The following is a 26,921-nucleotide window of genomic DNA, read 5'->3' as shown; positions in this document are numbered from 1 at the left end:
ATTGGGAGAATTTTCATGATCTACTCAAACATATTATAAAAATCGTACACGAATATTGTAGTGAAATATCAACTTATGTTGATATTTCTTTATTACCAACGCCAGCAGAATAATCGATAATCCGGAGAGGATAACTTGCTTAAATTGCATGCTTCGATAGAACCACGATGTCACCACATTGACTCCCTTCTGCAGACATACTTTTTATTTACTTAAATATGTAAAAAAAAAACAAGAAATGGAAAAAAAAATCGGTTTTTTTCTCACGTACCTTAATGCAAACCTCAGCGATGTCCTCTTCAGGAATAATCATGATTGTTCTTAAATATTAAGCGATCCCTGAACAAATCAAGCGATTCTTCATTACGGTAGTGCGGAAGACAAAACGAAAAAAAGCTTTGAAGGCATCACTCCACGAATCTGAGGTGGTACGAATTTCATGTGGAGTATTCGTATACGGGATCGTAGATTATGGAGAGGGTGGTGATTTCGTCGATTTCTTCCTAATTGCCGTAAAAAACGGCCCGGAAGATACGGCTTCGGGCGTTCTGGCGCACTATGTTCTACAAAGAGCTCGACTGGAGCGCGCTAACCTCGTGCACGCGCCGCATCTTCCGGGCCATTTTTTACGGCAATTAAGGGGAAATGGACGGAATCACTCCTCTCCATAATCTACGATCCCGTATACGAATACTGCACCTGAAATCCGTACCACCTCAGATTCGTGGGGTGAACTTTAAAACAGGATTGACGCGGATAGTTGGACTGTTGCGTCATCTGGACTCGGGGCTTGGAATAGCTTACCTCATTATAAAAGAATGTGACAACGAAACTGCCCCATTTTCGCCCGTTAATTCACTCGATTTAAATCTAGCCAGCTGCTGGTCCGTTGAATAGAAAAAGAGAGAGAGAGAGCGATAACGTCTAACTTACCTTGGTATTTGTGGAAGTTTTCAGCTACCTTAGCTTCTTCTAACTACCTTTACTCTGCAGCAACAAAAAAAAAGAAGAAATCAAAAGCAGGCTGCTGACAAGGAGTTTGGAGAAGGTTTGTCGTTCAACATTTTGACTCAAATTGGCGCGAAATTTTTTCCTTTCAAAAAATTCTCGAATTATGACAGTGCCGCTTACAAAAATGAAACGTAACCTGAATGTATGCATAGACAACTGAACGAGCCCTCCAATATTTTACCAGTGATTGTGCGAAAAAAAATATTAAAAACGTACGTGTACGCATAATGTGTCATTTATATGAGTAAAAAATTAATTAGGAGGAATCCGTAGCTTTTGAGATTTTTGCTCAAAACATTAACGCAATCAATGCAATCGTCAATAATTTGATTACGCAGTAAAAAAATAAGATTAACGTAAGAAGAATAACGTACAATTGAATCTTCACCAGAGTTGTGTCAAAGCGAACAACAAAAGAATACATATATCGTTATTTTGCTTTTCTTGAACGAATAACCATATTGAATATTGAATATAGTTTTTCTCATTAATCTGTTTACTTTCTACTTGTTTGTTTCCTACATCTATTCCTGTAAACAGAATAATAAGATATTTGCTAGTGTGTGGATGAAGGCGATAAGACCCGAAAAGTTTAACAGTTTCTCGTTTTGGTGTTAACAATTACTGTAATAGAATTATCACTCAAATTTCTCCTGGAAACAGTCAAGGTTTCCTTACATGGAAAGTTGACTGATCATGAATATTACTAGTAGATTTCACGCAAAAGTGTCTCCTATTCCTCTAAATCTAAAACAGTTGCCAATATCTAAACGACTTGCAGGCATCATTCAAGCAGTTCCCGATAATTGCCTATGTCTTGGATATTTTTCAAGGATTTTCTTAAATTGTTTTATTTTGTTGCAGCATGATTTCGCGTTTTCTTTTTGGTGGAATTTTGCGCAATTTTCCGCAACATTTTACACGTAATAGATAGCAGATATCCTTCAAATGATAATACATCACGCACACTAATGATATAGCAATCTAGTTTAGGATGTGAAGAGAAGAAGAAGAGTCGAAATCGTACTCAATACGCTCTGATTTTCAGTGGGATGTTACTGATATCTGATGATCATTAATCAAATCTTTCAAAACAATTGCGTGAAACTCCCAGAACGCCCAATTAACAAGATCTATACGGAAACATCATGCGTATGGAAAAAGGAAAACAACAAAAATAAGTGGCTAACACTAACACAACAATAACAAAGTCGTACATAATGTATAGCAATATCGTCTTCTTTATGCATTGCGACTGTTACGACAACGAAATATGTTGCGAGTTGCCTAAGATTCATAGCTATAATACAACGATCGACCCGGACACGTGATGCGTTTCAACGACAACCGTTGGACCAGACCGTAAGCGACTGGATATCACGCGACATCAAACGCACCGCAGGAAGACTTCCTACCCAATTGTCAGACCTTTTCACGAAGTTCGTCGAAGAAAAGTTCGACACTCTTCGAGTTCTTTGCGAGAAGAGATGCCACTGGGCAATACCTGCGCGCGATCGGGACAAATGGAAGTGTTACTGGTGCCAGCTTGAGCAAATCGATGAACTACGGGAGGTGGTACAGGTGATACAGGTGAATACAACGATAACTGGAGAAAAAGAAGCGAACAGATTTAAGATTTAGTTCGTTTCGCTTTCGTGTTTTGCTCGGTTATTCAAAAGCGAGGCCTAGTGTAGGGAAGTCAATAAGAGGTTTGTCTCTTACTGCGCGATCGATGGTTCGAGATCGTACTAGCACCAACCAGACCTTTCTTTCCTCATTGATCTTTAAACCAGATTTTTGTCCAGGAAGATAAAATCCCTGACTTTATATTTACATTTTACATCGGCTCGTCCCCGCTATTCACTGCAAGGCTGCACCCGCACTCACAGAGCTAAAACGCCTCTGAATTGAACTCGGACGTTTAGCGCCCATTACGGTTTATCTTTCATTCAAAATTAGAAAAAAAAAACATTTTTTTGAATATTGCAGTAGTCAAAGTCATAATACTACCAGTTTACAACTTACCTCGACACCCCGGCGACTGCTTGGAGGTTTCTTAGCAATTATATCATTTAAAAAAAACCGACAAATAATTTCGTTCCACGCATTAACATCCCCAGATCTCCCCTATTAGAGAGAGCGCAGCCATTTAATCTCGGTGCTGCGTAGGGCATTCTCAGGTGGCTGGTAGGGGGCTAATCGTAAACCAAAAGCGAACTGGTGCCTGACCTAAGACTTATATGGCTTCAGGGGATGTACTCCTTATTTCTCCCGTGCTAGGACTCATAATACCACTGTATCTCGGGAGTTCGGCCAAAACGATGCAAGCAAGTGGGTGGGAGATGCGAACAGGGCGGTTTGGAGTGGACTTCGACAAATAAGCCCCACTTCGGGAGGACGCAACGTTCTCCTGAAGCTCGTAGGACAAAAAGGCTGGAATCTGCACATGGGCTTTAAAATCTTTAAAATTGAATCACAACACAATCATAAGAAAGAGTTTCCTGATTCCGGAGGAAATCCTAGTATGGTAGCTCTAGAAATGACGGGGTTGCAAGGATCATCTGGGCCGTATGCTTGCATCGGAAACAACCATTGAAAAAATGCAATTTAGGAGGATTAAGTACGAAGTCATCGAACTGAGGAGAGACAGGGACGGCTGCTAAACGCTGTATATGACACAAGGAAGAACTGTTTTTAGGAACGTGCGACAATATAGGACTTGGTAGAGCTGGTGTCCACGTCAATGCAATATGGCAGTCAACATCTACTCTTTCGAACAACTAGCAACCCCAACAGGATGTTCACGAATGAGAAGGTTTGGATCAATACCAGGTTTGACTATTTTCTCTCATTCTCTCACTCTTCAACATCATCCCACAAGGAGGAAGAAGTTGAAGCTTTTTATATGGACCTAGAAATGTTCTGCAGAGAATATCATAATACCTTCTTCAAGCTCACAGTTGGCGATTTCAACGCCAAAATTGGCCTCAAAAGAAAGCTTGAAGAACATCACATCGGAACCCACGACTTTTAATGGGCTGACCAGGGGAGAGGCTATCTGACTTTATCATGAGGACTAAGATCACCCTTGGGAACTCGCAATTTCATAAGCACAAAAAATCCAGAATTTGACCACATCCTCGTCAGTAAAAGATTCTGCATGACGGAGGTCGCCGTTGTGCCAGAGTCTCTATACGGGATCAGACCATCGCTTCTTTCGGTGAAGATTTTGCTTGAAACGAAGATGATATCAATTCACAAAGAGTACTCCCAGAACTATCCACCATTGAATAGGACCTTTTGCTTTCGGAGGTCGACCTTTGGGAAGACACCGTCACGCTTTTTTCAATCTTTCGCATGGATTTTTTTTTGGAGAAAGGAGTCTCTGTAGTTTTTCTAACATAATTTTAAAATGAATTGAATCGAAAAAGAATAAAAAGAAAAGTTGACAAATCTGACAACATTTATTCGATATATATATATTCGATAGTGTAATTCACCTGAAGCTCATCAATACAGTTCAAAGTTAAAGAAATTAATTAAGATAAACTAAATAGTCGTACTACAACATATGGGATTTGAAAGGTCGTCAATATGGATTCCCCGCCGCAGCAAAAATTCTGAAATTACTTCAAGACCTATCAGAAGTGATTCGATATTCGGATCTATGTGCGAATGGATATAGGTGAAGGTACGGTGCAAGAATATGAGAATGATGGTCTCATTTTCCACTTGATCCAAAATCCAGCAAAATGCCTGTATAGCACATAGTACTGTGTGTTTTTCCTCTCCAACGATGCAAATTATCGCGCGATAGAATGCAACCAAATCCGTCTTCACATAACGTCGACGGCCATTTAAGTGGTACAACTCAAGTAGGCAATAGACAGTGCCCTGCCCGGAAGAATAGCGGGTTCCTCGTGTCCTTTAACTTGTTCGCCTTAAGTTAACTTTCGGAGCAGTGACATTTCCTATTGAAAACTCCTCCTCATTCATTGGCCATTCCACTGTTTCTCTAATTGTGTTGAATAGGTTGCCCAACCTTCAGCACCTGACGATTTCACCTAAATTTCTTGTATGAATCTGTTTCGATGAGGAATTCAGTGAGAATGATCAAATCTTACCCGAACCATTGATTGAATTTCAGACCGTCTACTTTGTTTCGCTCTCCACAGAAAAATCGTGGTGATAAGAGGTAACGCAAATGTATATACCGGTATCAACTAAATTAGATTGAGATGTGAAGGAGATTTATTGTCTATTCTTGTTTTCATAAATATCTTAGACGTTTTTTTTTTTGATATTTTCAATGTTTGATGTATAAATCATATGTGAAAAAGCCAAGGTGCCCCTTAGAAGTTTCTTCCATTTCCGCATTTTCTCATTTACTAGAGCGGTATCACGGATGTTATAGGTTCAATTTGTTTTTTTTTTTTCGAAACAATATCGGGAGCAGCAGCGGTGTAAAAACTCACATAAGCAACAAGGACGTTGGAATTGTGCAGTGAAAGAGAGCCTCCTGGTTTGAATGTGAATCGTAGATAAACTGTTGATATTGCATATGAAAAAAATATTATCAGTTGTGTTGCGGAGAGGGTAATAAGAAGACGTGACGATGTGATATTCTCAGAAAGTTGGAATCGACTTGTTAATGTTTGAGCAGCACTGAAATGAACGAAATTTTTATTGAAGTGATAATAATGTTCAACAGTTGAATTTTGGAATTAATTATTCAATTCTGACTAAGACTGAGCTTACAAAAATGAAAATTTGTTTGATCAATCAATTAATTACGGTCCTTCGGAAACATCCTTACTGCTACATCCATCCACTTATATTTCTACGAATCATGTGCGTTTTAATTTTTAGGCACAGCAAAAAAAAGCAAAAAAAAACCACAAAAAGAAGCAAAAAGCAAAACCAAAAAAGTTTTACTGTTCTATACTGAATTTTCTCATTATTTTCAGGTAACAAATCTTCTAGATTATTCCTTAGAAATGAGCAAAAGATAGCTAACTACGGTATTATGTGTGAATGAACAAAAATGTATTCTAATTTCTTAAGCAGTATTTTTCTTTCGTATTTCATGCCAACATGTCCTGAACTTTAAAGGCATCACCTCACGAATCTGAGATGGTACGAATTTTAGGTGGAGTATTCTTATACTTGATCGTAGACTGTGGAGAGAACGGTGATTCCGTCCATTTCTTCCTTGTTCCCGTAGAAAACGGCGCGGAAGATGAGGCGCGTGCACAAGGCTGGCGCGCTCCAATCGAACTCGTAGTGGAAAATAGCGCGCCGGAACGCTCGAAGTCGCATCTTTAGGGCCGTTTTTTGCGGCAGTTAGGGAGAAATAGACGGAATCACCCTTCTATTCATAATCTACGATCCCGTATACGAATGCTCAACCTGAAACCCGCACCACCCCAAATTCGTGGAGTGATACCTTCAAAATAGGTGCGTAAAAACTTCACAATAGCTCTCTTACCTCGATTTCCTCCTACTGCAGCAAAGCGTTGCAGCCAATGCAATAAGTGCTAGCAAATGACACCCAATCAAGAAAATAGAAAGGGTATTAACTTGTAAACTTCGCGTAACAGGTATATTAATACAACTGATTTGCGGGTTACGAAATTTCTCACCAGCATATGCGTAGAAACATCCAAGAACTGGTATCAAAATCTGAAAAAATTCGAAAAGAAAATTTTCAACAATTCCCTGTTATTGTAGGCACAGAAAAAGGGGTGAATAAACTCACTGATAGAAGAAATAATGAGTTTCCGAACGTTTTTGTGCATGATTCATATTTATTCACATAAAATATTGCTATAGTTCTTTCTATTAGCATAGCTAGCTAAACAGTATTAATTAAAAATGTTTGCATAACATATATCCCACAATAAAATGGATTTCAATGATTCTTTGAACAGAAAAAGGTTCTTCACTTGTCATTGATCCACAATAATCCACATTTAGTTAAATTGTAGGAGAGAAGAGATTGTTGATTAATTTAGCGCCCTTTTGTCATATGGAATTGTCAAAATCAGAATCAGAAAACCACAGTATACCGTAGAAATTACCGTTTGACAAAGTGTCTTGACAACACCCCTTTCAAGATAGCAGCCACGATCTTAGCACACGAATCGGACGTTCTGGCGCGAAAAACATTGGAAGCTTTTCATATCACGGCCAAAAGTCCTATCATGAATCGTAAAGAAGAATGCATTGCTGTGACGAACGATCTGGCTCCATACCAAGATCTTTGCCGGTTTTGCCCTACGGGGTCAGAGGCGGGGGCATCGTTACTAGTTACTACTAGCGGCGCAACTCTAACAACTGGTGGTCCGCTAACATCACGATTTCGTGGCTATCAAGGTGAGCGCTATGGTGGTCTGCTTTTCTGAGGTTGCCTTTGAATAATCTGTTTGTTAAATCATAGAGAGAGTAGATTACACGTGTATTTGATTTTTCCAGGCTCTGAAAAGGGCGACGACGCCAAAACGTTAGCCAGAATAAAGATCAATAACAATCTCAAAAAGTAGTACACAATCTACTGTTTGACAATTTGAATTCTCGAAAAATTGAGCATTTTATTTCAGAACTATCCCTCAATTCCAAGCCTAATGTATCTGGTGAAAACTGGAACTCAAAATTCCTTACTTGTGTGACTTCGATCCAAATAATGGAATAACCAAAAGGCAAATGGATGGATATATAGAAATATCTGGAAAGAATGACGTCACAAGGCTCTCTGTACGTGTATGACAGTATCAACTGGTAGCACTGAAAAAGGGATGTCGTTTGTACAGGACAAGCTATTTCAACAGGGACGTAGAAATCTTCTGAATTTTTTTTTGAAATCTCTAGAATCCGTAGAAATTATTTTTACAGATTTTTCTCTGCGTATGACCTTAGACAATGAAAGTACGAAACAATTCAAAGTAGAAATTTTTTTTTAGCAGAAAAAAAAATCACAAACTTGAAATATCGTCATCAAAGTAGCATGTAGTAATGACCCCAAGAAAAGTGATACGAAGAGAACCTAGAATAAACCTAGATGAAGCTGTTCAATGAAAATTTTTTGTTATTTGAAAATAGGAAAAAAAACATAGCAATTCCTACCTTGATATTATAATGAAATATGAATTTATTCCGATATTTTTTCACCACCCAAAGTATTAATACAATTGAACATATGGATAAAATTATGTGAAAAATCTGCACTGTCCGGTAGTATGAATATGTCACGACGTTGATGCCATTCTAAAACCAATGTAAATACGTCATTCATGAGAGAAAATTGTTTTTGTGGAAGAAAAAAAAACTGGAAAAAAATTAAATTTGAGGAAAGTATGACTTGGCTTTACCTTTATGCAAAATTCAACATCCATGGTAGAGTTTTCTTCATTCATCTTCTCTGATCTCTTTGCTCTTGTGCGGTAATCTGAAGTACTGTAATCTTGTACCGTATTCGTATTATTTCAGTTCTTGTCAGCCTGAACATGTACGCAAGAAAAACCAAGGATCATTGAATTTTTTTAAAAACATATTCGTGTTCAGAGGGTCGAATCGTATTAATGTGGTTATTATTCTATCGAAACTGCAGCTTTCACGGTTCTCTTTTTTCTTCCATAGTCTCTTCTTTATTTTTTTTTCTTTTTTCAACATTAAATCTTGGTGTTTGGCTGAAAATGTTCATTGTCATAAATTTTTCAGTAAGCAGGAGAACAAGTGTTAGATTGAAAAGGTTTTTATTATCTTAAATTTTGAAAGAATTTTTAGAAAGATTTATTTAGTAGAATTCAAAGTATTTGTTCTCAAAGAAAAGTTTGAAAATGTTGAAGGTTAAGGAAAAAATTGCACTTATAAAAAATGCCTTTGTATATATAATAGAGAAAATATCAAAAATAGGTGTAAGTGTAGCATAGGTTGGCCCACAGTGAAAAAGTGGCAGATTCAAACGATAAAATGATAAGAAACGTAGAACAACAATTCCGGTATTGAAGTGTTGAAGGGCAAAATTGGCTATGGATGCGTCGCGGTGGTCCGGATGAACATAAACGTCAACGCTCATATATACAGGTAAAAAAAAACGGCTCAACGACACATTTAGTTGCGTCTCTTTTCCCATTTTGCAAGCTTTGCAAAATTACTGAAAAAAAGCATACGAAAACCGTGGAAAAATGCAAGGAGTAGGGACGTGAACGAGGTTTTTTTTTCAAGAAATAATTGACAAGAAGTAAGATGAATTAGTTAGATTAAATATTATTAAATCAAATGATTTACAGTACGCCACGATCGATCGATGATGTATTGAAATTCAGGGGCACATTCATGCTCTAATTTTTACAAATAGCCACTCGTGATAGGCCAAGTGTGCCGGATTCATGGAAATATGTTGGAAATTTTCTTCATATTCATTTCTTCACATAAAACTTTCTGTAAAACGGAGATCACCAAATTCGTAGAGTACCAGGAAATAATTTTAAAAAAGAGAAAAAGATTACTACTTGCTAACAACTTAAGTTGAATATTTTTAAGATATTTATGTACGTGTAGCCTATATCAGTGGCTGAGAAATGCTGTAGAAACCTTTCGTAATAGCGACACACCATTGCGGAGGTAAAGGACAAAATGGCTAATGAAGTAGCGACAGCAGATGTTTAATCCATCAAAATGCACTCAAATGCTTTTTTTTTTCAAGAGCACGTTCCTACACTTTTAATTATTTGCCTGAAATTTTCTGAAAAACGTGTAACAGACACTATTTTCACGAAAAATTTATTCCACTTAGACATGAACACGTTTTGGTGATCGTAGAACAAAATATGAATAGGTTATTCGTAAGAAAAATAATTCTGAACGGAATATTCTAGTTGTTGCAGTAAAATTGCAGAGAAAATTTCTAGAAGATATTCTCCTGTTAATTTAACACTGTTTTTTCTTGACAGAATTAAAAAGAGTTAAGAGTTTGTTAAGATCTCTTGGATTATGGATCTCTTAGATTTTTCTTTTGAGAAATTCGAGAAGATTTTTCAAAAAATTCTAAAAAAAAGTATTGTAGTTTTAATTTTTTCAATCTAAAAAATCTGTCCTGCTCACCACCAACTTTTTAAGGATAAGAATATGTATTGCAAATTTTTTTCTAGAAGAGGAAGATAAATTTTGGGGATTTTTTAATCATACCAGTGGCTTTACTTATAAAATAATGTAAAATAATGCTGTTTTGCTTCTCTTCGTTCAAATGCGCCCATTAGAATTCAGCAGAGCAGAGAAATACGTTATTAATGTATAACAAGGTGTTGTAGTCAGTGTTGTTGGAAAATATTACAAAAATGTTATAAAAAAATGTCAAAACATTTTTTTTGCTGAAAGGAATGCACCTAAAAAATACAATGTTTCGAATCAGGCACCAAATCATCATTTTCATCCTCTAATGTTCCTTTCTTTCATCTTTTAACCATTTTAAACCATTTTTAACCGTTTTTTAAAATATAAAATAGAAGTAATTATGATGAGAACATGACAACAAGAAACCAGCATTATCATTTCTTAAATATTTACAGAAGTTGTGACAAGTTTTCAAGTCATTGGAATGAAAATGAAAGGAATTTTCACAACTGAAATTGACTTAATTTTATCTTGAAACAAATTAAATTGTGGATGTTTTATTTACTCAACGCTTTGTGGGCCCCTTTCTCTTACAGGCGTAAAAATTTCCCCCTTCACATTAATTTTTATGTTGTCTCACAGGTTACACTTTGCATACTTTGTTGACGTGTTTACTCCAACACTCCTGCAAGCAGAGTAGACCCATGACCTTTGCCAATCGATAGTGAAGATCATTGATTCTTTTGATTCAGCCCTTAGGGTACTATGGATGGAAAATCTTAAGGAAAGTAGAAATAAAATTGAAAATTCGGATCGAAGATGTAGTGTTATATTTTCAAAATTATGTTAAAACGCTCATTTATGAAAAAAAAAACAAAACAAAGAGAACTTAGACAGAAATCTTTGTTCTACTCATATTTTATTTTTATTCATAAAGGCTAAAAAGAGATGTGCTTACAGTAACAGTGGAAAATACATTAGTTGTATATGTAGAGTGCATTGTACATCTAAAAAATGCGTACCAGGGTCAAAATCCTTGAAAAACTACTGCTGAATTTCCCTTGTTCGCTTTGAATGCTTTGAAAATTGCTTCAAACAACGAGAAAACAATGGATGAGAAATTTCCAGCAAGATCTCCGCACTCTTTTATGCTTGTTCAAAGTAAAAGAAAGATAAAATTATATGCTAACAAAAAATCTTTACACCCCGTAAATACTAAATAGAAACAAAGTTCCCATGTAAAATGAGTACGACTATGAGGAATTTTCCACGAGCACAAAGTTTGAGAACATCTATATTCTGGAAAAAAATCAACATTTTCTCACATTCTGGTAGCATATAAGAAAAAGAGGTTGATGGAAAAGCTCAAATATTATTTTGCAAAAAAAAAGTGTGATTTCGTGAGAGAAAATCGTAACAGTATGCTATTAAATGAAATAGACAGACGTAATACAACTGTAAAAACTGCTAATTAGTTGAAAATTGTTTTTTTTTGTTAGTAACTGCAAGTAGTTACAAGATAGAGCCAATTAAAATTATTTATTTTGTTATTTAACTCATTTTTTTTATTCATTATATCCATAATCCGCCGCGAAAAAAAAAGACAGTCTTTTCTGATAGAAAATTAGGTTCCGGTTCTAGTAAAGTTTGTATCTCCTTTTTGTTCGTAAGATTCTCTGACTCAAACAAAGTGTGTTCCACTTTTTTATCTTTCTTTTCTGATGCACTGTTGGTGTATGTGAATAAATAAATAAATAAATTTAAAGCGGTTCTCAGAAACCTGTTATTGTTTATTCTGGAATAAATATACGAAAACAAAGATTTTTTTTAGGTGAGTGAGAACAAGAAATGAATTCATTTAAATGTGGATGCCTATTGCTTAAGGGTAGAAACTTTTAGATGTCATGAGAAGATTATGAGGGAAATTTCTGGACGCACTTTTCTGAACTGACGATACCTTGTTCTTTGTATACCATCTGTAAAAAGTATGGGCTAAAAAATTTTCTATAATATATATGTTTATTAGATGGCCGTTCAAAAAAAAACTGATATTTGAAAAAAAATGATCCCATTTCTTCTCATGAGACATACAGTAGGTTTTTTTTTTGTTTTATTTGGTTGTAACCTTCCGATGGTTAGACCAGAGAACAGAAAATGTGTTTTAAGACTGACGATTCCCTGTAATTAAGCAGGTGAATATTTGTTTGCAATTAAGCACCTGCGTATCGGTTTCTGTTCACCAAGGCCAAGGAGTCCAAATTTTAAAATTCTACATTAGAATGCAGAGTCATTGGCGATACACAAGAGGGGAATTTTAATACTTTAAGAAATAATCCTCTATCTTTATTCGCTTAAGAACGGTCACACAATGGCAGTAGCCAGGTGGGTACTTATTTTGTCAGACAAAGGCGGGATTCTGCGGGATTCCACCTGGAGCGGTGTAGGATATTGCAAAGTGTCTTGAGTGGATCGTCAAGTATGCGCAACTTTCAGTAAGGTTATGACAATGTTTTTTTTGCTATTTGTAACCGATTAAATCGGCACTTTATCACAAAAAGTTTTTGCGATAAAGTGCCGATAAATAAAAAAATAAATATAGATAAAGATAAATAAATATAAATATAAATAGCAAAAAAAATTGTCATAACCTCTATCTTCATCTTTTATCCATGAGAAATAAATACATAGGATGGCACAGTGGCTAGCAAAAAGTACTGGGCAGAAAATTGGACAACTCTCTGGTTCCTTCATAATTCATAAATTATAATTTCTAAATTAAAAGAAAAAACTAAGTAGACAGACTAAAAAGAAGACTACTGAGAAAAGGAGCGCAATCGACTAGCGATAGACAAGCAAACCATTAGATTTCCAAAAAAATTCTCATCTTTAAATTTTCTTATGATATTACAGTGTTGCTTTTCTTCTAAATTTCACTTAAAAAAAGAGATTGAAGTGAAATAATTACGTGAATACATATAAATTAACTGAAATGATTGAACTGAGACGTAATCTAATGAACCTTAATAACACCTGTGTGGATAATTTTCAAAGGACTGAAGGAAAGGGTCCAAAACATCCATGAAAATATTTGAAAACGTCAGAAACAAAAAAAGGATGAAGAGAACACATGTGAGCAGCCTTTGCACGGACTGATGAGCCTGAGTGCCCCTGATGTAACAATCGTCTGGATTTATGGGTGGAGGAGTTGCGCGAAATTTCACTCGAACTCTTCTGAACTCTACGTTCTACTGGGAAGTTCTCTACTTCGGGAATTTTAAAATTCAGATCATAAGTTAAATAAAATAAAATAAAAAATGATAAAAATTATAACCTTAGTGGTTTTTTTGTCGAAGGAGGATTTTGACAGTGACTTTATAGGTCTTAAAAAAAAGTTTTTTTTTGAAAAGGAAAACAGAAACAGCCTTGAGCTTTGAAACAGTCGATAAAGGAAGTGTTCCATCAAATAAATTGCGTTACACATACGTAGAGCTTCCGTCATGCAACGTTGCAGAGTATGGCTGGTCCACATGAAATGTGACGGGCTATGGAATATCTAGAGATGCAGTGATTCGGCAATTCCTTCAGCCAAAGAAACCAGTAAGGGCACTGACTGAACCATCCTGAAAACTTGGACGCGGGCCCACTGCGCAAAGAAGTCACTGGAGCGGTGTGAGGCCATTCTTCCGTATTTCTGGACGGAGATGTTTGGCCGTCAAACTCTTCTGTCAACTCATTCTTTTGGATTTTGATGTGTGGTCGATTCTAGAGGATTCCGGAGCAAAATGCCTGCTCTTTTAAACACAAGTCATTGGATTCGGTGAAATGAGCCCTGGATGAAGCACGGGGCAAACGTGCATCTTCAAAAATTTCCAGAACAAATTGGATGCTTGTATTGAAGCTAAACACGGTCATTCTGTCATGTGATGTGTGAGAATCTACGTAGAATTTTCTGACTATTGAATAGAAAATAATATTTCTTATTTGGATTAATTGGTGCAAAGCTGTGGGTGGTTTTTTTGGGGCACACTTGAAGTGGTTCACTTCGTCATCTCCTAAGAATAAAAAAAAAGATAAAGTCACTGGCGTATCAATCCACTTGGGATGCGCCAATGCGTTTTACTGGAATTCGTAATCGTTGAGGTTTTCGGAACGCGTGTAGGCCTATACAATGACTTGCGGGGGTCAGCCTGTGATCAAGTCAGTGTTTTTATCCTCCCAGACACGTTTGGTACCAAGTTATTGACCCCGAAGGGATGAAAGGCTTGGTTAGCACTAGGGCGTATTCGAACCCTCGACCGTGCGGGCTGCAGTGGACCTCTAACCGACTGCGCCACACCCGCCCTCCTAAGAATAATTAGGTCAAAGAAACCTCTCTTAAAACACAAGTAAGAACATCTAATGACAATACTTTAATATTTTGTGGTAAGGTAGTGGATTTAGAAGGATTAAAAGTGTGAGAAGGAGGTTGATTCTTAGCATACATATTTACTTGCGATGACGTAAACCATTATGTAATATCCGTTTCGAGCTAGGTACATAATTGTTGCGGAAATTATTGGGGTTTAGTGTGATTGCACATTATCATAGAAGTAGGTTTTACAGTAGATTTGAGCCAAATGTAAAGAACTTTGAGCTGCTAAGTGCATAGATGTGCACAAGATACAAAAATAAAATTGTTTTTGGAATTAAAACAAACAAAAAGATTGCGAGGGATAGTTTTCTCGTAAAATTTCGCTTTTAAGCTTTTTTATTTTTTTTTTACATTTTTTAGAGCAACAGAAATGGTTATTCATGCTATTATTCATATTGTTAACCACATTTATTCGCCTTCCATCCTTTCACTGCTTTTTTAGCGTTTCTTAATTTCAATGCATTTTCAAAGATTTTTTGAACTACATCTCTGAAGTTTTTTTTTCTAAACAACTATCTTAGGAGTTTCCGGAGCTAACTTTCTGCGGAAAACGTGAAAGGAAAGGAGAAGAAATATGCGTGGTTACTGTAGAAGGTGCATGAGGTGGTCGAATTGTCTATGCTCACGTTAGTGCAATTAATATAATTTAAATATTTAACTGCTGCATGAAAAAAGTGAAAAAAGTGCATGAAAAACCTTTTTGCCCTCTCCTGTTAATTACACTTATCTCATCCGGAGAACCTCCCACACGTTGAGAGTTTAATTGTTATTTTCTCCAAGAAATACAGAAAAAACCGCCGTACATATCAATTCTACAGAAAAGAAACTAAACAGTAACGGCGAGTGGATAAGGGAGAAAACCCTAGCACTAAATCTCTCGTTGTTACATCGTTGAGAAATGTAGCGTATAGGTGTAGCATTCAGTTTGTGCTGGATGTACAAAGCTCCTTTGATAGGGAGCACATTACTGAAAGAGTGTGATAACTGACTTTTCTTCACTCATAGGAAACAACAAACCCATTCAAAATTCCGTTCTACATGATTTCTGATGCAGAATTTCGCCACAGGTAGTTAAAATAATGAGATAACCCGTGCCGGTGATTACGCTGCTGGAACTTACCAGCACGACAGAGGAAAATACCATGATGGCGTTGCAAAAGCGGGTGGGACAACGCTCATTTTTTCCTAATTGCTATAAAAACGGCCCGAAAGATGCGACGCGTGCTGAGGGTGGCGCGCTCCTATAGAACTCGAAAGCAGCGTTCCGGAAGGCTCGAATTTGGAATGGTTCTCTTCTCTCCTATGAGTGAAGAGAAATCAGTTATCGCAACCTCTCAGCAATCTGCCTCCTATCAAAGGAGCTTCGCACATCCAGCACAAAGCGAACGCTGAACCAACACGCTATGTTTCTCAACGGTGTAACACCGAGAGGTTCAGAGCTGGAGTTTTCTCCGCTTCCTCTTTCATGTGTTCTCTTCATCCTTTTTTTGTTTCTGACGTGTTCAAATGTTCAAATGAAATGAGTAAAAGTTTTCAAGTCAAAAAATTAAATTTCTGTAGTTTAAATTCCCAAACGCTAGAGAGGTCGAATAATATTACGTCAACTGTCTTTTGTTTACTTTTGTCACACAATCACAAATCGACTCAGTCCATAAAGAAGTTGTAGAGGATCCAGGCTGGAAATAGTGTCCATCGAAAGAAATCACATCTCTTCTTGACAGTCACATACTTTGTTTCTCGCTCATTATCTCTTCCAGTGGGCGGCGCAGCGCAGTCGGTCCCACTGTCTACACCATCGATCGAATGTTCGAATCCGGCCTAGTGGATCAATCCTTTCACCCCTTGGTAGAAGACTTGTCTGGGAGAATAAAAACTTTTACTTGACACCTCTGCTAGCCACCGCAAGTCATTATTTAGGCCAGTTACACGTTCGGGGGACCTCAAACGATTCTGAATTGAAGTGAACGTGGTGGCGCATCCCAAGCGGATTGATCAACGCCAGAAACTCCATCCTTTATCCTTTATCTCTTCCAAAACTTTGTTTGCGGAGATATGATGCTGTTAGGGTGAAAGTTTGAAACCGATGTAATACGTCCGCAAGGTCTATAGCCACAAAGGCACCGGATTCATCCGGTGCGATGAATGGGTGGTGATGATTGCTTACGAATACTGAATGACGCCTCGCGTGGTCGTAGTCAAATCCGAAAAGTAAATCCGAAAAGCCGCAGGAAGTAGGCTAGCGTCAAATGATGAAGAAAATAACAAAGAAATTTCCACGCAAGAATGAACTAAAGGCACTTTGTTCACTCAAAATGCAAACGAACGAAACGAAGCAACGAACCAACGAAAAAAAGCAGTCCTTTTGACCACAATTAATTAGAGAATTTTTCAAATTTTTTTTGGATAGATGTGAGTAGTTTCTGATCCAGAATGCCAGGAAACCATTCAAGAAGTCTGAGAAGTAACAAGTAGAAGCAATTCATCCGACGAATACAAAAGACATTCCTCGCTGCTTAAAAAAGGACCAGAAAAAAAAAACTTTAGCAAAATACATTTCAATAAGCAAGGAGTTTTTTTGTTGGGATTATTGTAGATGGCATTAATTACATTCCAAAATCGAGTGAAAAACTTCTACTTCATACTCCAAGGCACCACAAATTTTCTTATATCTTTACAATATATTCCGAAATAAGTATGTAGAATATTTTTTGCTTAATTCTCTTTTTAAGTGGTTATGGCTTAGCGTAATATACACTACGCTTACCGCTTATCTTAACACTAAGATAACAATGGAAAAGACGAGATCTGGGTAGCAGTGAGGAAAAAGAACATCCTTTGAAAACTCATACTTTTGAAGAAAAACTGAGGAATACGTAGGGGACCAGAAAAGTGGCCGAAATCGAGAAAGAACTGCAATGGAAGAGGAAAGGAATTTCATTTAAGTAGAGGTATATTGAAGAGATCGCGCAAAGTCTTTGGTAGACAATAAACTCCAAAACAACGAAACAACAACAATAACAACAACTAAAAAAAGGGAATCGTTCCTTGTTTCCCAAGGAAATTGGAAATATGAGGTGTGAGAGGAGAATTCTGAACTAGTGAGTTTCAGGACGTGACACTCAACTCTCGACATGAAGAAAAAATTAAGGAAAAAAAAAGTTTTATGGCACACCTTTAGGTGTTTTTAAGTAAATGAATAAATAAATAATGAAGCAAAGCAAAGCTTTTTTTTCAAAACATTATGTAACTATTCAGGAAAGTCAGATTCTTTTAGAAATTTGTTTTATTTTGTACAACTCGTCTGTTGTTGCAAATCCAATACACATAGAAGGAAAAATCCTCGAAACCTGCCAGAAGTATAAGATCACCAAGTAGAAGAACGATTGCAAAGAAAAACTATTGCTACAAACTCATAGAAAGTAGTGAAAATATTGGAGATAAAGTGACGTATACGTGAATTTTCTTTTTTGCATTTCTGGATGCCATGTCATGAGGACGATGAGAATCTAAGAGAATCATTTCTGGATGCTATGATGCTAAATCGAGAAAATATTGACGACTATTTATTAAGAATCCAATTGTCTCACCTACGTGAAATATACAGTTGTACATATAATGCGATTGTACATACATAATATATCAAGCAATGAATCGTTGCTGTTAAGGAAATCATCTGGATTCAATCCCTAACAAAAGCTGCTTAATAGCACTTAGCGTAAAAAGAGTTCAAAGAGGACAATTGATCGAACTGAAAAGAGTCCTCATATTTTCACTCAAAAAGGAATTTCGACGTTATGACTGTGCGAAAAAAGAAATCTACAATTGGAAAAAAAAGGTAAAATTAGTAAAGAATATGTAGGCTGAGGCATGAGTTACTGAATAACGACGTTTACAACAAATTTCACCTGGCAGAGGTTACATATTATCTTTTGTAGAGTTGTTAAGAAAGACTTTGTTTATGCCTTAACCAACAGCTTGAGGAAAATCAGTTGATCTACAGAGATAAAAATTTCCAGTTGAAAATTTCTCGTCCCGTACAAATATAGCAGCGGATTATTTTTTTTAATCGTTTAACTGTAGTCGCACAACAAGAAAAAAAAAACGGATGAAAGAAGTTCCATGAGTGACTACGTGGGGAAAAAAAAGTAAAAGTGTGTGGTAGATTGAAAGAGAGGAGGCAGTTTTCGAGAAGATTCTGGATTTAATTCCACACTCGGTTAAGTATTTCCACGTGTTTTTGCCAACCCTCTTGTCCGCTGGTTTCCATCTGAAATGTTGCTCAGAATAAATTTTTATGCATATAAATAAATAACATTGTTTAAATTACCTTCAGCATATCAGAAATCCCATTTCGACGATTCTTCCTAGAGATTTCAATGAAGAAAATTATTCCAAAAGGGATAAGGAGTGTCGCGAGCGGAACGAGCTATACTACCAGATTTTTCTTTGTGGATTTTTTTTGCAAGCCATTTTAATTCTTATGGAAAACTTACATATGCAGCTTCTTTGTATGCGTCCACCAATGGATTTTCGTTCGCTTTCCACCTCAAAAAAGCCATCGAAAAACTGTACAGTGAGAAAGTAACCGATTGAATGACCGATATTATACATAGCAGTGCCGAGGTGCTCACGTTTTCCACGTTCTGATAGCGAGATGTTAAAGTTCGCCTGGAAGCAGCGATTAACAACTGCTGTCAACATCAAGATGACGGAAAAATTTTCTCTTGTGATAAATTCATGGAATCAATGCAATTGTTGGGATTTGGCTTCTTACAAGGGAACATAAAGGATAAAGTGTCTGGCGTTAATCAATCCGCTTGGGATGCCCCACTACGTTCACTTCAATAAGTTGGGACAGAAGTTAGTAGCTAGTATTGAAGTCATTAATTTAATTTCTATCTATTTATTTATTTTATTTATTTATTTTTATTCAATAATTTGTAATTTCTTACCTCTTGCGGCGGCGCGCATTGAAACAAAACAACAAAATGTTTGTTGCCAACAATAAACAGTTGAACAACAATAAAGCGGCAAAAGTTATTGTTAAATCCGAGCTTTCCGATTGTGTATGGATCATACTGTTTGTCATTAGATGATTTCCTGCTATATTATGAAGATCATTGACGGTTGCCAAGAAATTGATGACGGCCTAAATTAATTTGAGGTCTCTTGAAGTCTTGAAAGTCTTCCAGAAATTATGAAATAAAAAAATTTGATGATCTAAATGTTTCACTAAGTTTTTAAGTAATCATTGAATTGAAAACACGAAAATAATTTTATGCAATTTTTTAATAGTCTGACACGTTGCGACGAAAAATTTGACTTTTCTAGTTGAATTTGCGTAGAAACACTGTTTGAAACGTTAATATAAATTTCAGGAAAAAAACTTGAACTCACAACCAGGAAGATGAGCGTAATGCCCAACGCCCGGCAGTGTTTCTCATAGCTGTCCACAAGGATTGTGGCCACAATCCTCTCGATAAGCATTCCCGCTTGTGTAAACATTATGCCAGTATTACAGAATCGAATCACAAAGTTAGTAATAAGGTAAAAATTTGCTGGAAGAAATAATTCACATGGCTCAATGGTGAAGAAAGATTTTTCAAGTTGATAGACCTGAAATAGCAAGAAAAACTGCTTCAGACAAAAATATTATTTATTTCATCCATTTTTAAAATTATCATTTACTCCTTATTTGAAAAATTTGAAATTGAAATTATAAAACTTAATTATAAATAAATAAAAAAAAACTAAATTTAATTATAAATTAGTAAATATAACAATTAACAATAACAATAAATATAATAAATAAAAAATAATTATAATAGTATAATAAATAAATAAATTTAACTGTAAATTTGTTTGAAAAAAGAAAACAAAAAGGGCAATCCAAGCGATTCTTTTTAAAAAGGTGATGGACATAAGAAGAGGAATTTCAAGTACCGGAAATGCGGAAAACGAGAATTTTTTGCTTAGACTGTGTCTGAATCCGGTGGTAGCCTCTGGATTAGGCCGATTTTGAGTTTTTTTAGGTCTAAATTTTGGTTTTCAGACTTCTTGTTAATTTTATTTGACTTTTTTTATTTTTTTTTTTGTAAAAATCATTTCTATATCCTACTCTAAGAACTTTATTCTAGTATCCTCGCTGAAAAAAAACTAAATAATAATATTGTGACAACTGACATTTATTTAGTGCGATTATTTAGGAGAATGAAATCCCCCAAAGTGAAGTTGAGGAGAGGAGGTAGTGTGGATCACCTAACAGATAAGGATTTGATTTAGAAAATTATTTTTATTATTTATATTATTACTTTTTAAATTTATTTTTTTATTATTTTTGTTATTTTTTTATTCTTTATTGTTATTAATTCATTTAGAAAAAATAATACTTCGAATTAACCTTTGCGATCGAGTAAAATACAGCATGGAAAAAACAAAGCAAGTATAGTGTCCATAAAAGAATCTGAAAACAGGACAAAATCACTCTTCATTAATTTTTTCGAAGCCATGATACCCTGACCTTGATATTGAGGTGAAAACTCAAATTTTTCCTGTATTTACAAAAAGTGTAGAGAATACAAATCGTAGCAACCACCGATTCAACAAGATTGAGGAATTGAATTCCTCGGTAGAAGGAATTCCGTAGAACATTAGCCATCTACAAATAGCAACATAAAATTACACCCCTAAGAACTCCTGGATTTAAAAATTCATTTGAGAACTCTAATAAATCTCTGAAAAATCTCAAAAGATCATTTAAGAACTCTTGGTTTTAAAAAGATTTAAAAGTCTATTTAAAAAGATTTAAAAGTCCAAAAATCTTCTCTTTCCAAAGTCTAAAATCTTTTCCATTTCCATTTCCAAAGTCTTTTTTTTTCTTTTTCCAAAATCGGTTAAATTATTAGTGAGTTAAAGAAATCATAATAATTAGTAGTAGAAAAAGTGGGAAAGAACAGCCAATCCGCGGAGGAAGCGATAGCTATCTCCAATTAATGTATATCTTAAATATATCTTTAAAAAAAAACTATCATAGATCTGGAAGAATAATAGTCTCATAATTACAAGTAGAAATTTAAGAAATTAGCAAGAACAAAGCATACCTTCTCGCAGATTTCACGTGGCACACTGCTCGGATCAGTGTAGTTAGAAAGTAAGGCCGCCGTAAAACTCATCTAAAATTACATAGTTTTTTCTTGTCAGCTCACCAAGATAAGAAATCAGGCAAAAGAATGATTTTCTCTATTTTATCTGAGTGAGAAATGGGAAAAACAGGACATTTAAAAAAAAAAAAAACTAAAAAATATAATGCAGGTGTAAAAGAGGGAAGAACAACTGCATTAAATTCACATTTTTGAGCTGGAACTTTTCGTATCGGAATATTTTACATTCAATTACGTTTTTAAGGAGTAAATGGGGAAGGATATGGTGTAAGATAATATCTTCATGGTGAAGATGTTATTTGAGAGCAAATTCAAATGTGCCCTCTGAATATATCAATGAACTTAAAAAATTTTCAGGTATTCAATTATTCAAGTAGTTACCTAGCTAGTATTTGTCACAACTCAATTATCTGTAGATATTTTGTTTTCTTCTCCAAAAAACACCCCGAAAATGTTGCCTTTTTCAAAAAATTACAATATGCATACTACATATAAGTGGTTTTCGCGAAAGTTAACCGCAGAAGTAGAGGATTTTAGCAGTAGCACGACAAGCAGTAGCTTTAAAGGTCATTACTAATGATTATTGTTATTCAATTATTGCATTATAATTATTGATTATCATTAATCAATTATTAGAACCACACAAGTGTCTTAGCAAAGCATGGTAAGTACATAATGCAATTTTGATGCAGAAGACATTCTCATTCCCACAGAGCACAGAAATTTTCTGGAGAGAGTGAATAATTGAAGGAAATATGTATATGTATATGTATATGTATATGTATATGTATATGCATTCCATGCATGAGAAAATCCCTATCTAATCCTTTTGCTGAGTTATTAAAGAGGGAAAGATGAGAAAAAAACTAAAGTCTTTGTTCGCAGTGCTGATTATACTCTGTCACCTGTTATTCAAAGAAAGCAATGAGGGTGTGAGATTTGTCGATTCGATTAGAATGCACCAACTCATCCGGATTCAATTCAAAAGAAGTTGCACGCGTTTAGGAGAAAGTACAGTATGCTGTCCAAACAATAACTTATGGTAGTTAATCGTTGTTGTTGTTGTGCTTGGAGACGTCAATTATTGGTAGAATAGTCGTGTCACGTTCCTCTTCCAGATTCTCACGACTACAAAGGTGCGGGCCGAGATCGCGTGAGTCCATACATCATAACCACTCAACCTCCCTACTTGGGAACATTTGTGAATGCGTATTTTGACAACGTTCGCATATTCATATTATTATTATTTATTATTATATATTATTTATTATATTTATTATATTCGTAAGCAGGAGGTTATTTAGAGCATTTTGGTACTCCACACCGTTTGATGTCGTGTCAAATGTTATTACAATATTTATTTAAATGCGGTTAGAGGTTAGAGGGGCGGGTGTTTAGCGCAGTGGGTTAGAGGTTCCGCTGCCTCCACGATCGATCGGACGTTCGAATCCGCCCTGGTGCTCACCAAGCCTTTCACCCTTCGGGGTCGATAAATTGGTACCAGACTTGTCTGGGAGGATAAAAGCACTGACTTGACACATCAGCTAGCCACCGCAACTAATTGCCTGGGCCAGTCACGCGTTCGTGAACGATCTCAAACGATTCTGAATTGAAGTGAACGTGGGGGCGCATCCCAAGCGGATTGATTAACGCCAGAGACTTTATCCTTTATCCTTTATCGTAATTCTTTGATTTCTTGTGCTATTTTAGCGCACGATAGCACAGTTGTCAAGATGTTCGACCGCGACTGCATGGTCGATGGTCTGAAACCGCCCCAGAGCCGTCCAAGTCTTTCGTTCCTCTGGCGATCGATGAACTGGAACCACATTTGTCTAGTAAGAAAAAAGTACTTACTTATTACATCGGCTAGCCCCACAATCTACAAATATTCTACATTCGTAAAACTCGAACGAATCCGAATTAAACGCGTTGGCAGATGGGAATTAACGTCCGGCACTTCTCCATGCTAACTGACAGGAAATGGAACATGTCATATAAAAAAGTAAACGCAAATTATGAAAAGAGGATATATCTTTCAGAAATTCCTCACGGTTAATTGCTCATAAAAAAACCTGAGCTATAGCAGACAACAACAGCAACAACAACAGCAACAAATAACAAAAGACGTACGATTTATCATATCTCCGCTAACCTCACTGCAACGCGGCTATCGAGGTAGGCACTACGAATTAGGCTCTTTTGGTTTTTGTTTGGTGTAATATCTTAGGGGATGATGAGTTGTTCTGGATGAGGCACTTGAGAGGATATATTGTACTTCTTACTTTCCAGGCTCTGACGAAGGCGACAACGTCGAAACGTTAGGCGGCCGTAATAAAGTTTGTTAACAATCTTGGCTGTTGCTTAAATTTGACTATCGACAAGGTACGATTTAAGTTGGATCGACTATCTCACTCTTCCGTCAAGCACATTAAAGTAACAGTAGCAGTAACAAACGTAAAATCAATCAGAGAACTGACGGCATTCCGAGCTGCTGCTACTGTACCATCACTCAGGTAAGAACGTCGATTAATAAATTCTATAAAGAAAAGGAAAAGAAAACAGGGAAAAAAGTTCTGATGAGGAGACTGTAAAATACGACGTTCACCTAGGAGATGTTAGATGACACCATCCAGGACTGAGATCAGGACAGTGATCACTAAGTGAATCAGTGCTAGAACAATGGTAATACAATGCTAAAGCGGTAAGGAATGAAAGAGACGTGAAAATCTTCATCCATACCTGGTAGACTCTCTGTGATAATTCTTCCTTCCTAATTCTTTCCTTTGTTTAAAGCTCCGAGAACGAGTTCCGCTTTGAATAAAGGAAAGAACCAGGAAGGAGGAATACAATTCCGTGTCCAGTCGTCGCGGATGTGACACACGGCCATTTTTAATTGCTTAGCGCCGCAGAACTACAAAATTACAAGTCACAAATGTACCTGTGATTCACAACTGAGTTCATATAGAAGGAAAAAGTGACTGAAAATAGCCAATTCGTTTAGGTTCAACCTCAATTCCAAATTGCTTGAGGTTTATGACCACGTGTCCAGCTTATACAGTGATTTACGAGGTGTAGCAACTGTTTTAAGTTAGCGTTTTTATCTTTCCAGACAACTTGGTAACTACTTAACGACCTCATTCGGCACCATAGCGGTTTAGAACCATCGATAATACAGTCACTGCTGAACCTCTTACCAACTGCGCTACACCACACTCGTGTTTCAGAGATTGTTGAATGTTGGAAAATCGCATAACAACGTTGTTCTGCTCGAATCGTATGTCAGCGAGCATGTTCATAGGCGTTACATTCACCTACTGATTATTCACTTGTTGTTTACTTTTGCTTATCGTGGCGCACACAGCTAGTCCAGATCACACAAATTATTACAAATTAATTGTATTACAAATTATTATGTTAAATTATTATTACAAGGTACAATTACAGTCGTCATTCTGCTAAACAGCAAATTAAATTTCGGTGAAGTGGAACCCAAGTGGTCAGAAGAAAAAATAGAAATAGAATTAGAAATTAGAAAATTAGAATTAGAAATTAGAATTAGAAAAGAAAAAAGAAAATTAAAAATTAAAATAGAATGATGGTATATTCCACCACCTTAACGTCTGCATGAAACTCCCCGCTGTATAACTCCGTTATACGACGCAGACACTATAGTTTTGTCATAAGGGTTGCAGTTCCCTTGGAACTGCGGACAGTTCGGAGTCGGTGGTTATCTAATCGACATCATAGGAACTTCCCATCGATACAACTTGACCCTTACTTTTCCATGTTTGTATTACTGTTTTACGAAAATTATTGTGCACCTCATTCCTTCAACATCAACATTTCAATTTTTCAAATTTTACAAATTTTTCTACAATTCCTTTACCTGGTGAAGGTCGGTCGAAATTAGACCTATCCATCGTTTGAAATGACGATTGTTTCAAAATGGTGAATATGGTGAATAGGTGTTTAATGTTTTTGTTCTATTCTAAATCTCTAAATTATGAAATAATTTTTTTCCGTACACGGGGAGGGCGGTGAAGTGCAATCCGTAAGAGGTTCCGCCAGGTCTGCTCGATCGATCGGAGGTTCGAGACCGCCCTAGTGCTCACCAAGCCCCTCATCCCTCCGGGGTCGGTGAATTGGTACCAGACTTGTCTGGGAAGATAAAAACACCGACTTGACACATCGGCTAGCCACCGCAAGTCATTGTATAGGTCAATTACACGCTCGTAAACCTTAAGCGATTTTGAATTGAAGTGAACGTGGTGGCGCATCCCAGGCGGACTGATTAACGCCAGAGACTTTATCCTTTATCCTTCATACAATCCCAAAAGGATGATTTATCCGTCGAAATTTTTAGAGTTCTAAGGATATATCCAATCGATAGCGCACATCCTTACGAATCAATCGATGCCCAGCTACAATAATAGAAATCAAATTGGGGCGAATTATGAAGAAAAAATAGCAAAAAAACGCAGATGCACGTATTTTTCGTGTTTCGAGGACCGTGCCTACTGCACTCGGCTCCTAAAGACAAGATATCCGTTTTGTTCATATCGTCTCTTTCTGCACATTCATCTCATTTCTTTCTATTTTGGAAAAATGAGAAAAATTAGCCCGTTAAAGTCCAACATTATCTTCTCGTTAGGGAACTTTTGCTTCCACCAAAATCAATCATTCGAATTCTTCATTTAAATTTCATCCAGTTACTGATAAGACACAGTTGTTAACAAATAACTGTACATTGTAAATAGATAAATAATATATAAATAAATAGGTTATTTTGGCAGTGTAAAGGCAGCAAGATATGTAAAAAAAAAGGTTTGATGACACATGTCCATTGAATGTGGCTCAGGGTTATTTGAAATAGTTTCTCTGTGGAAAAAAGAAACTTTTCAAACATATTTAAAACAATAAATAAAATAAAGGAACTTTGTAAAGGTTCAAAAAAAATGTGGGATATTTTGGTTACAAAGAAAAATTCTCTGTGATAGAACCTGGGAAGTATTTTACAAAAGAAAAATAGGAGGATGTTAGAAAACATTCCAAAAGGAACTCAAGGAGAAAAATTCAGAAAAGTTTTTTTTTTACGAAACTTATAACGGATGTAACAAATTTATTGCGAAGGACACTAATGGAATAAAGAATACAATTCACTTAGCGTGAACTTCCATTTTTAACGAAAATGAGGAGTTTTTTTTTCCTTGAAAAAGAGCGAAATAAGG

At 36.2% G+C, this 26,921-nt stretch overlaps 1 protein-coding gene across 1 annotated transcript in view; it reads left to right on the top strand.

Annotated features, from left to right (window-relative positions):
• Window positions 1–26,921, top strand: part of RB195_004013 (uncharacterized protein) — a gene marked incomplete at both ends in the record, with an annotated part of 37,588 nt that overhangs the window by 7,099 nt on the left and 3,568 nt on the right. Inside the window, one exon of the mRNA XM_064201928.1 lies at window positions 7,128–7,386. Within this exon, the coding sequence (XP_064057809.1) occupies window positions 7,128–7,386 (259 nt within the window). The remainder of the gene's footprint in view (window positions 1–7,127; window positions 7,387–26,921) is intronic.

The sequence above is a fragment of the Necator americanus genome, chromosome IV, assembly GCF_031761385.1.
Source record: "Necator americanus strain Aroian chromosome IV, whole genome shotgun sequence".
NCBI lineage: Eukaryota > Metazoa > Nematoda > Chromadorea > Rhabditida > Ancylostomatidae > Necator > Necator americanus.
Note: the sequence above shows the minus strand (reverse complement) of the source record. Positions and strands in the feature narration are given on the sequence as shown.